At 39.5% G+C, this 17,590-nt stretch overlaps 1 protein-coding gene across 3 annotated transcripts in view; it reads right to left on the reverse strand.

Annotated features, from left to right (window-relative positions):
• The window catches only part of LOC117402151 (adhesion G protein-coupled receptor E2-like), a 30,301-nt gene that overhangs the window by 5,930 nt on the left and 6,781 nt on the right, over positions 1–17,590 (reverse strand). For 2 of the 3 annotated variants that reach the window (XM_034913669.2, XM_034913667.2), the window contains 8 exons: positions 17,147–17,193; positions 16,153–16,248; positions 12,535–12,712; positions 11,370–11,483; positions 10,257–10,429; positions 4,788–4,958; positions 1,559–1,759; positions 544–779 (listed from right to left, as the gene is read on the reverse strand). In XM_034913669.2, the coding sequence (XP_034769560.2) occupies positions 544–779; positions 1,559–1,759; positions 4,788–4,958; positions 10,257–10,429; positions 11,370–11,483; positions 12,535–12,712; positions 16,153–16,248; positions 17,147–17,193 (1,216 nt within the window). The remainder of the gene's footprint in view (positions 1–543; positions 780–1,558; positions 1,760–4,787; positions 4,959–10,256; positions 10,430–11,369; positions 11,484–12,534; positions 12,713–16,152; positions 16,249–17,146; positions 17,194–17,590) is intronic. The other variant, XM_034913668.2, reaches the window with a different exon arrangement.

The raw sequence follows: 17,590 nt of genomic DNA on the forward strand, positions 1-17,590 counted from the left end.
TTATACTATGCATTTACTATAGTTTACCCTGTTTTTTAATATGCTTTGCCATGCTTTCACTGTGCTTTATTACACTGCTGTGCTTTTATAAGGGTTAGTTGCCAACAACAGGAACTGGAGCACAGTTTATACAAGAAAATCCAAGTGCACTACAAACAAAAAACAATTATTATGTCAAAGAATAAAAAGCTATAACATTTGCGGCTGGTTTCACAGGCCCTGATTAGCACTCATCTTGGACGACCTACTGTATTGTTATTTTAGGTCAGGTAGTCCACAATCAGTACTAATTGGGGTCTGTGTAACCAGACGTTAGATTGTTTGCTAGCTTGTAAGTTAATAGACACCACTTCTCTGTATAGTCTCTGTATATTCAACACACACATTTTGAACAATGCTAAACCCATTTGTAAACATTAAGAGCGAACTATAAGACAATTGTGAGAATTGTATGCTAATGATGGGGTTTAGACAATATAATGTTTGGTTATTACATTATCACACAGCACCTGTTAAAGATAAAGAGGTTGGATTAATACTCACAATGTGTCGGTCCCATACCCCCCTGGAAAGACTCCAGCAGACACAGCCACGATGAGAGCAGGAGAGCCGTACCCAGCCAGCAGCAGGTACCTCCTTCGCAGCCCCTGCCTGCTGCTGTAGTTCACCACCTTCAGGTTTCTCACCAGCAGGTAGAGCTGCACTCCCTCCAGGCACATCCAGGCAAAACTGGCTGTGAAGAGGTAGTGCAGGAGCCCAGCTATGACTGCACACAGCACCTGAGAAAGGACAGGCAGAGGGGCAGGTCAGCTGAGGTTTAAGAGATATACAGCCTCCCGTGTGATGATACCATAGACTGCAGAAAGGCAGGAGTGACTAGCATCAATGTGGGACAAACGCAGGTGGTGAGAACGTTGGTTGATAGAAGTGAACGCATCCAGAAAAGTCTGTCATTTTAAAACAAAGCTGAGAGTTTCATTACAAAACTAATCATTTCAGGGGATCAGCCTGATTGCCCTTCTCTGCTCCTTTAAGTGTCTTCTTTTACTCATAGTGAGGTGAACTGAATAACACACAGTATTCCAGCATGGTCTAACTAAAACTACCTAGGCTTGAATACTGCTATTTTGTCCATGTAACCTAACATTCTGTTTGCCTTTTTGTTCTCCATGCTGGTGAGATCGTAAGGAGTTATCAGACCACAACCCCCCGATTTACAAAAGTAACCACGTCATGTTACCTTTCATTTGAGTGTGGTTGAGACAATGCTAAATCTGGAAAGCTATGTTCCCTGTTTCTCTAGGTTTTTGTCATTCATTACAAGTTATTCATCATAGATGCTGATGTACTGTAACAGCAGACACTCAAGCAGGAAAACACCACATCAGCTTTATGTGGAAAAGTAAACTAACCTTTAACCTGGCATAGCTACAAAGTATACAGTCAAAGTGTGTGATTTTTTAAAGTCTTCTATTGTACAGTTTCCCATTTGTTTTGTAACCTGAAAACCCCTCTGTATCGACACAACCTCAACCCTGTATTGCAGGCAGTGACTCGCCTTCTTTTCGGTTCTGGACACCCCAACTAGAAACAGGAAGTGAGCCAGGAAGAGACAGACACTCAGGTGCAGGTGAATGGTGGTGTTGGCTTTCTGGATCGAACGGCAGAATAGGAATGTAAAGATAGCCAGACTGAGGCAGACCAGGGATGCGATCACTGCAATGTAGTTGATCACTGTCAAGGCAACATTTTCTTGCATCTGAAAAAAAAGACAATGACATTTTAATCAAAGATTTGGAGTTTCTAAAAATGGCCACTTGGGAATATGTGAGGCTGTGGCAGTCTGGCTCGCAGTGGTGACGTCACGGACCAGGAAGTAGAAACCAAAACAATGGATGGGCGGGTGAAGCCGAGTGCAGTAGCACTCAGCGTATTTATTAATAAACAAAACAACAAAACACAAAACAAAAGGGCACGAGGGCCAAACGAATAAACAAACAAACAAGTGAGTGTCGTGCTGGATAATCCAGCACGTTTTAGCAATTGTTTTTTTAAATGTTGCTCGCTCTCTCTGCTCCCCGTACTCTCCTCTGTACACCCAACCTCGAGTGCAGAGAGCTGCAGGTTTATATACTCTGGCCGAGGGATTAACTAGTTGTTAATTATCTTATTATCCCTCAGCCAGAGTCTGCACGCGTTTGGTAAGGATGCATGACTGTCAGCTAGTTAAATAATCAGTAGCTGATCAGCCATGCATCCTCACGGGGTTTTTAAATATAATAAAAGACGCAGCGCTTTTATCCGCGCCGCAAACAAAAATACAAATAATAATAAATAGAGGCGGGACACTCCGCCACAGAGGCATTCTTGGGATTGTTCTCTAAAACAAGCCATGTCTTGAGCTGGATATACAGACGTGCTCAAATTTGTTGGTACCCCTCCACAAAAAACGAAGAATGCACAATTTTCTCTGAAATAACTTGAAACTGACAAAAGTAATTGGCATCCACCATTGTTTATTCCATATTTAATAGAAATCAGACTTTGCTTTTGATTTTTTATTCAACATAATATTGTAAATAATAAAGCAAATGAAAATGGCATGGACAAAAATGATGGGACCGCTAACCTAATATTTTGTTGCACAACCTTTAGAGGCAATCACTGCAATCAAATGTTTTCTGTAGCTCTCAATGAGACTTCTGCACCTGTTAACAGGTAGTTTGGCCCACTCTTCCTGAGCAAACTGCTCCAGCTGTCTCAGGTTTGATGGGTGCCTTCTCCAGACTGCAAGTTTCAGCTCTTTCCATAGATGTTTGATAGGATTCAGATCAGGACTCATAGAAGGCCACTTCAGAATAGTCCAATGTTTTGTTCTTATCCATTCTTGGGTGCTTTTAGCTGTGTGTTTTGGGTCATTATCCTGTTTTAGGACCCATGACCTGCGACTGAGACAGAGCTTTCTGACACTGGGCAGTACGTTTCGCTCCAGAATGCCTTGATAGTCTTGAGATTTCATTGTGCCTTGCACAGATTCAAGGCACCCTGTGCCAGGCGCAGCAAAGCAGCCCCAAAACATAACCGAGCCTCCTCCATGTTTCACTGTAGGTATGGTGTTCTTTTCTTTGAAAGCTTCATTTTTTCGTCTGTGAACATAGAGCTGATGTGACTTGCCAAAAAGCTCCAGTTTTGACTCATCTGTCCAAAGGACATTCTCCCCGAAGGATTGTGGCTTGTCAACATACATTTTAGCAAATTCCAGTCTGGCTTTTTTATGTTTTTCTTTCAAAAGTGGAGTCCTCCTGGGTCTTCTTCCATGGAGCCCACTTTCACTCAAAAAGCGACGGCGTGATCAGAAACTGACGTACCTTCACCTTGGAATTCAGCTTGTATCTCTTTGGCAGTCATCCTTGGTTCTTTTTCTACCATTCGCACTATCCTTCTGTTCAATCTGAGGTCGATTTTCCTCTTGCGGCCGCGCCCAGGGAGGTTGCCTACAGTTCCATGGACCTTAAACTTCTTAATAATATTTGCAACTGTTGTCACAGGAACATCAAGCTGCTTGGAGATGGTCTTGTAGCCTTTACCTTTACCATGCTTGTCTATTATTTTCTTTCTGATCTCCTCAGACAACTCTCTCCTTTGCTTTCTCTGGTCCATGTTCAGTGTGGTGCACACAATGATACCAAACAGCACAGTGACTACTTTTCTCCATTTAAATAGGCTGAATGACTGATTACAAGATTGGAGACATGTGTGATACTAATTAAAGAAACTAATTAGTTTGAAATATCACTATAATCCAATTATTTATTATCTTTTCTAAGGGGTACCAACAAATGTGTCCAGGCCATTTTAGAATATCTTTGTAGAATAAGCAATAATTCATCTCTTTTCACAGCTTCTTTGCTTTATTCTATGACATACCAAAGGCATGCAAGTATACATGATAAAATATCTTTTAATTTCATCACTTTTCAGGAGGAATGAAGCATTATTTCAATGAGCTGTAAGGGTACCAACAAATTTGAGTACGTCTGTATATATATATATATATATATATATATATATATATATATATATATATATATGCATATAGCTAGGTATGGCTCATATGGCCTGAGGTGAAGGTGTAAGGATATTCAAGGTTTAATGACTGCAGTCGATCCCACTCAATGGCTACAAATTCACATGAATTCACAAAACATGGCTCAGCTTACACTTTGTCAAAGAGGCTGTGATACATGTGTCCCAATAGGCTCAAGGATTGTTTTGTTGAATATTTGAAGGACTGTTTTGGCTTAAGTTAAAAAGTGGTTAGAAAACTCAGTAATCTTAATAAACTCAAAAAGCTTAATCTCAAAAAACATTTCATGAAATTCAAACTAAAAAAACATTCTTTAAAATGTGGTAATTAGGACGTAATGGCTTCTCAGTGTTATGTCTTTTACATGGAATGTTCTCTTTAGTTAATAAAAGCTGGTCTTTGAAAATATGGAACAATGTGTTTCAACTATCAGTTACATTACTGATAAAACCTGTTGTTTTTGTATCGAACCGATTTTAATTATTACAAGTAAGTACACACTTGGTTACTATTGACTTTCAAGGTTGTGCAGTTGCTGTGAAAATGATTTCTGTGCAAGGTAACTGGCTATAGACTCTAGAATACAGATTACATTTGCTGCTTCTTGCGATAATGAATGGGTTTCTTCTTCTAAACACGTACCTGTTGGAATATTAATATTTATCCAAGAACTACTGTTTCATTTGTGTGATGTAAATACCTGTGATTCGTCTAGTGCCATTAATACAGCAAAGCTGGAGAGGTGGTCACAGCTGCACACAGTGTGTGTTTGGTTGGAGTGTAACTTTGTGCAGCCTTCGGTGGACCAAGAGCTTTCCTTCCCTTTGTATTTCCAGTAGACACATATCACTTCCTCTTTGGTTTTCCTTAACTAGAAAAGAACATTGCAAAACTGTTAAACCACAAACTGTGTACATTATGTGTCCACAAGGGCTTCCATGATTACAAATCACTTTACACAAAGAACCAACTCAAAGATGTAACATTTATATTCAGAAATTGTGTACTTAACCTCTGTAGTAATAAAACCGTGCTATCCATCTAATAAGCAACACAGAATGCTCTAAAAACTGTTTAAGTGACAACAAAGCAAATTAATAAAGTGCCAAATTAACTTAGTGGGTAGTGTCTGAGTTCAGCTCAGAGAAACTAGATTCATTTCTATTACTTTTTTACATTTCATTTAGTAATGTATGATGTTTGCCAGGCCCGTGCCGAGCACCGAGTACAAATGAGTACTTGTAACAAGTACTTTCCTGAGTTCAATTAATACAGCATTTTTTTTTTTTTTTAAACAGCTCATGGTTCCAATACTGCAGTGGTTACAGTCTATCACAAGTATAGAGGTAGAGAGCCAATCCAGGGGAGGAGGAGGACAGGCCATCAGCTACTGCTTTCTTCCACTGTGCATTTTGTTAAAAAGCACAGGAATAGTAAAGTATCCCTCCTGTAAGAGGACAGTGTTTTATCTTAACAAAGGTAAGGGGTTTCTTGTGCTGTTAAACAAGGTACTTTTTCTTGTGGCGTCTTTAAATTCAAGACCTCTGTAGCAGGGTGATGAGAGATGAAAGGAGTGAAATCTGGCCTCCAGACTGGGTTATACAAACGGTATTTTTATCATCAAAACATCAGTTATTTTCAAAACCAACCATGCACATAAACACTTTCAAAATACGACATATAAATCCCCAGAATGTTTTTTTTAAATGTAAAAAACCACAGATGTTTACAAACAATGAATCAAAAGATATATTCAATTTTGCAAGCAACGCATCTATCTGTACAAACAGATGGGAACCGCACAGCACAGTAAACTTACTTGCCCTCGAAAGCCTTTTCTTTTATATAAAGATTGTACAACATGTACACCAACACAAATAAGTGTTAATTAAATATAAAAGCATATGCAAAACTACTACTTATTATTATTACTATTATTATTATTATTATTATTAATACACGTAACTTACTTTGAGTTGTGGAGACATCTGAATTGGCACGGAAGCTTATTCTCTGTAAAGTCCTTTTGCAATCAGTGTTTTTTTTCAGTGGTTTGTAAATCCAATTTGGTGAAGTCACTAACCTATGTATACTTCTTTATGTTCGATGTTATTTTCTGTTCTGATATTTCTGTTACGGGTCCAAATCGGGACTCTGAAGTTTTTGTTCAGCAACCGAATTAAAGGCACATCTTTGTCTGTACTGTCGTCACCTCCCGCCACATCCTCCTCCTCTTCTTCTTCATCCCCCTCGTCATCCTCCTGTTCTCCATCCTCATCCTCTTTTAAATCGCTGTCATCACTATCCACATAGCTATACAGTCCCAACCAATTATACGTTTTATCAGCCTCAGAAGCCGTAAAACCTTCAAAACATTCTCCGTCCGAATCGCTTAAAAACTCACTCTCTAAATCCGCCATTATTATTATTATTATTATTATTATTATTTATTTCTTAGCAGACGCCCTTATCCAGGGCGACTTACAATTGTTACAAGATATCACATTCTTTTTTACATACAATTACCCATTTATACAGTTGGGTTTTTACTGGAGCAATCTAGGTAAAGTACCTTGCTCAAGGGTACAGCAGCAGTGTCCCCTACCAGGGATTGAACCCACAACCCTCCGGTCAAGAGTCCAGAGCCCTAACCACTACTCCACACTGCTGCCCTCAACTCTCAGCTAGCCTAGGAGACAGGGTTTTCTTTTTAACCAGTAAAAAAAGGTGTTCGCTTCACAACCATTTTAATTGGCTAATATTAACACCAAAGCCCTCTGCTACTGTTCGGCACAGTTTGTTGCTAGGTAAAATTGACCAATAAAAAAATAACAGAGAGCAAATGGGAGGGCAGATCTATGTCCGATAATCGGCCCTTTAGTCCTCATGCAGTACACCTCCGTGGGCCAATCATCGGCCCTTTAGTACTCTGAGGGTTAAGCATAAAGGGCCAAATATTCAAATGTCTGGCGTGTGTCGCAAGGGGAGTTGTAGAGATTTTTTTCCACAAGTTCTTTTTGCGAAAAAAGTAGCGCTTCTGAGTGAGATTCAAAATAGATGCTGCATTGGAAAAAATGGGTTTGTGGGTTCTTTTGTAAGTGCTTTTCCCACAAATTTGGGGGAGGTGTCATGAATAATCCCGCAAAATTGAAGTGTTAAATTGCTCGCAAATCACAGTGTTGCATGGAAATCACATAAGACTGGTTACACTCCTCTTAGTTATTTCGCAGGAAGCATTTCATGACAATCTCTGTTTCTAGTTAAAGAGTGAACATGGCTTTTAGACAGCTATATTTGCAAATGCTAGCAGAGCAACAGAAAAAGAGGAAATATTCTGCTGGCAGAATATACAGACAATGTATAACATTCATTGATTTGTCTACTGAAGTTGTCCTTAGTCAAGTCCTTAGTCAAGCCTTTGATTAAACATAATACATTTTGGTTTATTTCCAACTCAAACATTTAATTTATTTGTGGTTTATTTTAAACAATACTAATTACCAGTGCTTAATTTGTAAAGAAAGAGGTGTCGGGGCGCAAGCAATGACAATAATAGCGTTCTTAAGAAGCGCACATTCAAAATCATAACAAGTTTATTTGAAAGAGTATTGTACGTACTAGTGTTAGATTTTATAATTACGTATTCTACATCATACATGTAAAGCAGTAGTATGTGCAGAAAAATAAATTAAAGGCAAATACACAACAAAAAAAAAAAAAGCCTGTATACATAAGCACGTAACCCGTAGGGCGGAGAGGGCAGTGCCTCCCGCTCTTTGGTGGAGGCTGACGGGGGGGGGGGGGGGGGGGGGTTGCGGATGGACAATAACAACTATGTATTTTGCCCGTCCCCTTTTTTTGCTCGGTGTAAATGGTTTAAAATGAAATAAGAAGTGGAAAGGCATTCAGACTCCAGAAGGGCCGGCATTGATTAAAAAAAAAAGAAACGTACACGCACCCGACACAAACATTGGTTTGACCCATGGTCCGCGCTGTAGTAATATCTAGATATATCTAACATTATCAGCGCTGTGAATGCAACGGAACCCGCAGTTTATGGAGATTGCAATAAATAAATAAATACTGTACATAAATAAATGTAAATAAATAAATACATTTCTGTTTATAATTGTTAGCTTGGTTTGTTTTTATTCTCTATTAATTAAATTCTATTCATTGAAAGAAGGAAAGAGAGAACCAGACCGTTGTTATTGTTTTTATATATTTTTTGAATTGGGGAAGTTAGCAGGGCAATGTTCCTGCGTGGGGGTAGGGGGACAGGCAGGCATGAATGCGTTTAAGTTCAACACTAACCCCAAATAAAATGTTGTTCCTGTTATTAAGCAGTAGTATAATCGGAAGCAGTGGTATTTAAAAGTAACAGAAACTAGTTTTCACTTTAGTGAAGTAGGCTACTATATTTGTTTTAATTAAAAATGTGTTGTTTATTAAAATTAACGTTCAGCTTTCATATTGAAGCTTGTTGTGTACTACTCATTCAATCAAACCAAGTAGTGTAGGAATTTGCTTATATCGTTCAAGACGTTTTTCAAATCAAGTAAGCTTATTTCATTTGTGTATAAAAAATGACAATAGAGTCGCAGTCCTTCTTTCGCAGCCAGTGTCATCTTTATGGCACGTAAATGGTAAAGTAATTAAATGTCCCTGGCAGTGGACTGTCTCTGTTTAGCGCACGCAAGAACTTGCAGAATGGATAAAACTGTGTTGAGAATTGTAAGAAAACGCTTTTGAGAGCAAAATATTTAATGACATTTTTAAGTTTCACAGCTGAAGAGGTGCTGGGGCTATGCCTCGTCAAGCACAAATAATGCATCTTCATTTTGCAAAAACTTGCGATGGTTATATACAGAGAGAGAGAGAGAGAGAGAGAGAGAGAGAGAGTTGCGGTTGATTTCTTGATTCCATGTCAATTTATTAATTTCTGCAGCGCTGAGATAATTGCAGTTTCTCCGCAACTCTTTTAGATTTCACTCGCGATTTTACACAAAACATTCGCAACGCAAGCAGAGCTGCGAGAAAGATGAGAAAATGTGCAAGATCTTTGAATATTTACCACAAAGTCCAGTTGTGACAACCATCTGGGGAAGGGCGGAAGCATAGGTGCTCCAGGTTGTGCTGATGTCAAAGCCGGATTAGGTCAGAAATGTAATCGAATAGCGATTGGCTGTGACGGATTGATAGAGGCGGGGTCAGTGTGGAATAGCAGGGGGCTGAATGGTGGAAGACATAAGTCTAGGCAGAGACGAGGCAAAACAGAAATCGAAATCGACAAACGAAACAAAAATACACAGGCTGCAGGGTAATGTGTTTGGTTTTCTCTCTGGGATGGGAACTGCACTACAGGGCGAGTCAGAGATGTGGTGGAAGGGGGAAGGTTGAGAGACAGAGGCACCCGGTACACAACAACACTGCTGGTGAGCGAGTGAGAGCCCTGACGAGCCCTGGGCTACACGAGAGAGACGGCAACAGAGCAGTTATTTGTGTATATGTGTACTGTGCTTGTAAATATATTTGTAAAATTGAATGCACGTGTGGGGTTTCCACATGCATTACCCTATCGTTGTTAAATACAAAGTATTGAAACACAGTGTGACTGGACTTGTGTGGTTATTTATTAACACGTACCCCTACCATTTACACCCTCCTTTCCTTGTTTTGGTTGAACTAAAATAATCTCGTAGCATTTGAAAATGATAATCCTTTTTAAGCAGGTGTCTAAAAGGGCAACACATTTATTTGACCCTTTTGTCACCAGTCAGTATCACATTGCAAATGTTTTTAAACCGTCTTTCTGTAAATTGTAAAATTTACAGGTTTCTATATATTGAGCTTTAATTGCATTTTACAAAAAACAGCCATTATCTTTTCTTTTCTGAGTTGTCTCTCCACCTGCTGTGTATAAAAGAATACATCAAGGAACACCTGAAACCCCCCAAATAACTAATAAATAATAACAGCTTGCAGATTTGTTGTTTTCTGTGAGCACACAAGAACCTCCCCATCACAGTAACCCAATGGAATCCTCAAATAGCTGGTAAATACATAATAAAAGATCATTTTGCAGTCATGTAAAAGCAATTAAAATGAAGCTACTTACTCTTATTATTTTAAAACCTTGATTAGCTTTCATTAAGTGTTCTCCACCTACCTCATTGTGATGGAAGGTTAAATGGACTGGCTCTGAAAGTTTGTGGTGATTTCTGCCTATAGTGGCAGTAACCACTTGTGAGTTTAACTTGATAGATGATTGATTCTTGTAAAAGCTCCCATCCAAGACAGACTCCATCCCAGTGTATGAGACAAACCCAACTGTTACCTGACCTGTGGACACAAGCAGTTTAGGATTGGGTTTTATGATTTTTGCCCAATATAACCCCATTCACCTGAATGGAATGTTTAAAATGTATGTCAGTAATGACACCCCCCAGTTAGACTGTAAATACAGAATCAGAGCTATCGGTATCATGACTATCACCATGACGACTTGGTTTACTGTGTATGTAAATGACTGTCACAAGGTTGGCCGAGTGGTGACGTCAGACCCAGGAAAGGACACACACACACAGTACTGAAGTGAAATTAAATGATGAAGGCACTTGCTTGCGCCGGTTTATTGTAAATAAAAAGGCTGTACAAAACAGAACACGGCACTTTACGCCAAAATAAACAGACAAACAAAACAAATAGACACTCACAAACAGGGTGGACGAACGCTAAACACAAAACAAGTACTGTGCTGGTTCTCCAGCACATAGTAGCAGTTGTTATATTTTTATAAATATCTCCTTCTCTCTCACCCGTTCTCCACTCCCGAACACACAACCCCGAGTGAATGCTTCGTGCATCTATATATACTGTTGTGCTGGGATTCAATTACTAATTAATTATTCACTTGAATCCCAGCACGTGAACTAACCTGTGCACTCCCGTGCTCACATAATAATACACTTTTAATTTGCACGTGAAGTGATTTGTGCCACCCTCGTGTCTAAATACAATTATACATTATAAACACTCGTGCTTCACAGACCCATTTATATCCCGTGCAGTACTATCTATACACCAAAATTCATCATATAAAACAAATACACACAGGGGCAGGGCACACTGCCACAATGACTTCTTATTGTTCCTAATAAAGCGGCCAGCCAGTGTAAGTAAGCAAGTGTGATATATGGACATGTGAGATACAAACCTTGACAAAGTAAATGCTGAACTAACAGGGACATGGAATTGCTAGAGGTATATTATCAGCCATTACCTTGCTTATTCTCTTCCATAAGTTTTCCCAACTTAATCTCCAGTGTGTTTTTATTGGCTCGTAACTGTTCCTCTGATGTGTTGTGTTTGAATGGTATAATCAGCAACTCCATATCTTGAAGGAAAAGGCAGTTTGAGGTAAGGGAATTGCTAAGTGGGTTTCCTACGAAGTAAGTTTTGTTGAACACATTTTACATGAAAATAACAAAGTTCATATCTGTTTGGAAGGTGTGACTTGAGCATCCTTTCCATGCCATTGCCATAATCCCATCATGCATCTTTACTCACTATATAGTTTCAAAAACGTGAATGCATTTGTATGGTTGGGTACCCAGCACTTTCCACACTGTATATACCGCACCTCTGGAAAGTTTAATTGAATGTCGCCAAAGAGCACAGAGATTCCACAGGCGTGTATTTTTTTATTAAATCCCCACTAAATGAGATGCTACCTCCTGGTCACAATATTAAGAACTTCAGAAAATGTATGAATGAGAGGAAGCCATTAGGCCCATCTAAACATAGTAGCTGATTGATCTCATAGCGTTGTCAAGGTAGTTCTTGAAGTGTTTCTGCCTCAACTACGTGACTAGGCAGCCCATTCTATACCCTCACCACTCTCTGTGTGAAGAAGTGTCTCCTTTCCTCTGTCCTAAGTCTATCTCACTTAATTTCCAATGGTGTCCTCTGTTACTGGTTTCTGTACTGTGCTTAATTGGTTCAGGTTAACTACGTCATTCCCTTTCAAGATTTTAAATACTTCAATCATGCCCCTCTCCCCCTAACTCTTCTTTACTCTAGGCTAATAGATTCAGCTCTTCATAGCTCAGTCCTTTAAGCCCTGGAATTAGTCTGGTTGCTCTTCTTTGGACTCCAGGACAACAATGTCCCTTTGATCCTGCGGTGACCAGAATTGGACACAATATTCTCAGTGTGGTCTCACCAGTGCATTATACAACCTCATCATAACCTCCTTGGATTGATACTCTACAGTTGTGTCTGTATACCCAAGCATGCGGTTTGCCTTGTTGATTGCTTCCCCGCACTGTGTGGTTGCTGACAGCGATTCTATTACAACACGAAGGTCTTTCTCTTGCTGTGCCTGTTCTAGTTCTATCGCTCCATGTTCTACTTCTATTGATAATGGGTAAAGGACTCCTCTTTACCTAGATTGTCTGAGCGCACATTTTTCCTTAAGAGAACATCTGAAGGCTCAGTCAACTGCAGCACTGCCCTCTCTACAGTCTCCAGGTATGATTCAGCTGCAACAGACTTCTCATCCCTGGTCAGGTTATTCCACAAGGAAATGTCATTCAGAGCAGAGCTTAAAACAACAGCCACTTGCTGAAAGAAATGGAAGTCAATTAATCCCTTAAGGAGGCATGCAAAATTACCTTCATTGTCAGAAAACGTACAAACTGCACACTGGGAGGAGGGGGGCTTGTGGGCTGTGTACATTATTTGATAATGATGACTGTGACAGAGATCGAATGGTGCTTGGTGTTAGATCTCCCTCTCGACCTGTGAGGGCACTGTGTAACATGAACAGAGTACCCTTAACTAAATGGCACAAGAATTTATTCCGTAGGGTAGGTGGAAGTTGGTCATTTAGGAAAGGGGCGCAGCTACGGTATCCAAACTCAATGACCCAGACGGTAAACGGTGTGGCATCCGAGGACTGGAGGAGCGGATGCGCTCGTTAACCTAGGGGTCATGAGCAAGGATATAAATAGGGGACATATCTGACGTGATCGGTTCCTTGGTAAATGGTTAGTGTTGAAAACCTACAAGGAGTCTGTGCTGTTTCGTGAACCGTGAGTTTTGTCTTGTGTTTGTTAGTGTTTTGTTAACTGTCGTCTGTTTTTAATAGACTACCAGTTGCACGATCCCGAGCTATAGCGAAAGCCAGCATAAACCCGGACATCACTTTCACCCCTGCATTTCACGGAGAACTGTATTACACCACTTGCACGTATTCACTATCACCAAGAACTGTGTTTCTATTTTGTGTTTAGTGTTGGTGTGTAAAACCTTTTCGTTACGGGTCAAACCCGGGGAATTGCAAATACCGAGTCACTCCAACATTATTATTTACAGGTGTTTGCCATAAGGCTCTGGACATTGTTAGTTAAGTCAATAAACACCCTTGCACCTGGAAATCATTGTCTGTCTGTTTTATATTCGCTCTGCACTGCACTCATCTGTATTCACTCACCACTTTGCCACATTTATCAATAAAATATAATAGCGTTTATTAGGGTATTCAATGGCGGATTTCAAAAGGATGTTTTCTTTTTTACTTGCATAATTCATTAAGATCTGTTTGAGATATCATAGAAACAGCAGTCAATATAACCTTTCATACAGTACCATACTAAAAAAAAAAAATACAACCAGATTGGAAGATTCTGCCTGTCACGCAGAACATGCGAAACTGGACTAGAAAAACTATTTTCTGTAATTTGTTTGGAGTTTTTGTCTCTTGTACTAGATGAATACAATCACACTTGACCAACTTTATTTCAATATAAATCGAATCCACAGAGATGTTCTATAGCTTGCCCGGCATGAAGGTAATAATATACAATTGACTTTAAAATGACGTGAGCGGCCTATCTCGGTGGACAGAATCCTATGAAGAATATGTGAAGCCAAGTACAGTAGTCTCCTCCTTAGAAAACACCCTTCAGGAAGCAAGCAAAGTGTTCTCTTAGCTTAAGATGGAGTTGACCTCCCGATACAATATGAATCAATAAATAAAGACATATTTATTATGTGTCATGACGCACATGCATCAACATATGAAATGAACAGAATAAGTAAGAGCAAGGCAAGTGTATGTTAATAAACTATAATAATAAAGTAACAGACAAACTAACGTTAATAAACTAACTATCAAACTACATTAAGGCAGCACCCCTATAAAAAAAATGCAGCAACAGCTCTAGATTAATTATGAATACCTGTACAGAAGCAATCAAGACATGCACAAAAATATTTTATAGAATGGTGAAGCAACTCACCAGAACAGAAAACATGAAATTGCTCATACACTTGTGTCTGATTCAGGTTTTTTTCAGGAGCTCGAACAATTTCCAACTTTTTGTAGCAAGAGAAACAGCAGCGCGTTTCCCCATGTGTTTACATGCCATTTCATAGCGATGAGGTGCACTCATGGAAATTAAAATACAAAAAGAGGCAATGATATGATGGCAGTTCTGGAAAGATTGAATAAACCAATCAGTGTGCCTCAAGACACTCTCGCGATGACAAGTCAGTTTTGAATAGATTGAATAAATTATTTTAATTTAAGTTTGATGATTATGAGTTATCAGGTTACAAAACAGTACTGTATCAGTTGTGAATGAATAGCTATTGGTGCCACAAAGGTTATTTTAAGTGAAATTCCTGTTTCTTTAGTCGGCGCATTTACAATGGGAAAAATCTGTTTCACCACAAGGGTGTTCTCTTAGGCGAAGTGTTCTCTTCGGAGGTGTTCTTATACGCAGAGATTACTGTACCCCCTGCTTTCTGCGCATTGGCAGTGATTAACCCTGTGCGGTCCATTTATTAAATGCGCGTCAGGCACGCCAGGTCTAATTTATATTCACACGAGCAGTTAATTTTAGACACGCTGTTTAAAAGTATTTTTTTTCACAGTCAAACGGGTTTAAATGGCCCTGCATATCAACAAAGCTCTCACTAGGCATCTCCAGCCCCGCCCCACCCATTCGTTCGCTATAGCTTTCACCTATGTAAGAAATAAATAATAATAATAATAATAATAATAATAATAATAATAATAGTCGTACATACCGATCAATCATCTCCTGATCACTCGTTTTATCACCAAACTCCTCAATAATGCGATCCAAGTCATTATTTTATTACTATAACATCTCAAAAAAGCTCTGCAAATGTCCGTGTTCTCTGTGCGGGGACTCGCTATCAGACCGCCCCGTTATCTGATACCAGGGCCATGTATGACCGTTCATGAGATACGCCTTTTTTTTTTTTTTTTCCCCGACTTGTCTCGGCTCCTGTCGTTCCCACTCGGCCATTGAATGGTTTTCTCGACTTTTTCCGGAGAAAAAACGACTAAAACCCATTTTTTGCGTTTCTATAATGATGTCGGACAGGGTCCAACATTGGACCTGACAGGAATAATTGCAATGTCGGACCAGGTCCGACATAGGACCGCAAAGGGTTAACAGAGGTATGGAAACAAAGTGTTTGTTTGTGTTAGACACACAGAAAAATAATAACTAGCCATGGAGGACATAAGAACATAAAATGTACAAACGAGAAGAGGCCATTCGGCATATCTAAGCTCATCTGGTTCCTAGCAGATGATTGATCTCAAAAGGAAGGCTATTGGCCTGTCAGAGTGACGCTAGGAACATGGGATTGAGGCAAGAGCATGGGGCTGACCTTCAGCACAGGTAGTGATAGTGCACTGTGACTTGATTTTTAGTTGTAAATAAAGTTTATTGTTAAAAGGGAGAAGCTGCAGCTAGCTCTCTAGCTCTCAGCTGCAGGTCTTGCACCGTTTGTGGTCGAATTGGGTCACCCTCAGGCTTAATAGGCTATGTTGAGGCTTGTGCTCTAACTGACTAAACAACAAAGCAGTCATTCGCAAGGCGAGTGAGCGGGGAGAAGTGGACTGGCTTTATGTTCTTTAGTCCTGTGCAGCAGAAGGTACTGAGAGCTCGTGGGGGTGGGGGTGGGGGTTAGTAAGCTGGGTTCAGCTGCACTGATAAGGGTAATTAAACTTTGATTCTGACCTGCACCTGATATCCAGATGTAAACTTAGTAGAATTGAAGTTAGTGATGAGACAAAACCAGGCTGAGGAACTGTTTAGGTGACTCAATGTCCCTGTCTGTAAAAAAACAGAGACAAGCACATATTACCATTTATCTTAATAGCAACAGAATGGAAACATTCCATCTCCCAGTATACAAGCCCGGCAGATGATTCATTTAGGACGATTAGCTCTGAAGGTAAGGATAAGGAAATGGTACGTGATGAATCGGTGGCATTTGCTAGTTTTGCTGCATGTTACGTTACAGTTTACAGCACCAGTAACAATGTCAGCACCTTGGGTGAAAGAAACGAGCCTTCAAGCAGCTTTTAAATCTCTCAATGCAGATTCCATTGCCGTGGATTGATACTCAATTATATAGATGAGGACAAACAAAGGAAAGGCAGCTTTTCTTTTTGTGAAATGATCACATTTTCAACAGGTTCATTTAATACCTGCCAACAAAAAAACACATAATCTGCATACAGTACCACTATTTAATATACACCTCTCTGAATACTGAACCCCTATTTAATACACACCTCACTGAATACAGCACCCCTACTTAATATACACCTCTCTGAATACAGCACCCCTACTTAATATACACCTCTCTGAATACAGCACCCCTACTTAATATACACCTCTCTGAATACAGCACCCCTACTTAATATACACCTCTCTGAATACAGCACCCCTACTTAATATACACCTCTCTGAATACAGCACCCCTACTTAATATACACCTCTCTGAATACAGCACCCCTACTTAATATACACCTCTCTGAATACAGCACCCCTACTTAATATACACCTCTCTGAATACAGCACCACTACTTAATATACACCTCTGAATACAGCACTCCTACTTAATATACACCTCTCTGAATACAGCACCCCTTTTAATATACACCTCTCTGAATAGCGCTTAATTGTTTGGAGCAGTTTAGATGTTTTTAACAAACTGATCACCTACATTAATTGGAATGTTGCAGGTTTTCCCATCTTGGATCTTTGTTAAATCTGAAAAAACAAAACAGCACGAGAATAAGTTACCGTGTAACAGGAACTAACACAAAATATAATTAGTGGAAAGTAGGGCTGTAACGAAGGGTACATTTTGACCTTCAAAGGTTCGGAACACATTACCGAACGAAGGTTCGAACCTTCAATGGTAAGAATTTGCATAGTTTACTAGTGACCGTCACCGTAGCTACTAGATCATATTTTATTGAAAATCTTATTATTTTACAGGTAATCCATATAAATGGAATAAAACATTCACATGCTGTTTAAAAATACGTTCTACAGAACAGTAATCATGTTTTAATTTAAATAAAAATACACATTGTTTATGTACACGTAATTGATGCTGCTTGCGATACTTATTGATACATATACAGTCGTGTTGGACCATAAT

The sequence above is a fragment of the Acipenser ruthenus genome, chromosome 34, assembly GCF_902713425.1.
Source record: "Acipenser ruthenus chromosome 34, fAciRut3.2 maternal haplotype, whole genome shotgun sequence".
Taxonomy (NCBI): Eukaryota; Metazoa; Chordata; class Actinopteri; order Acipenseriformes; family Acipenseridae; genus Acipenser; species Acipenser ruthenus.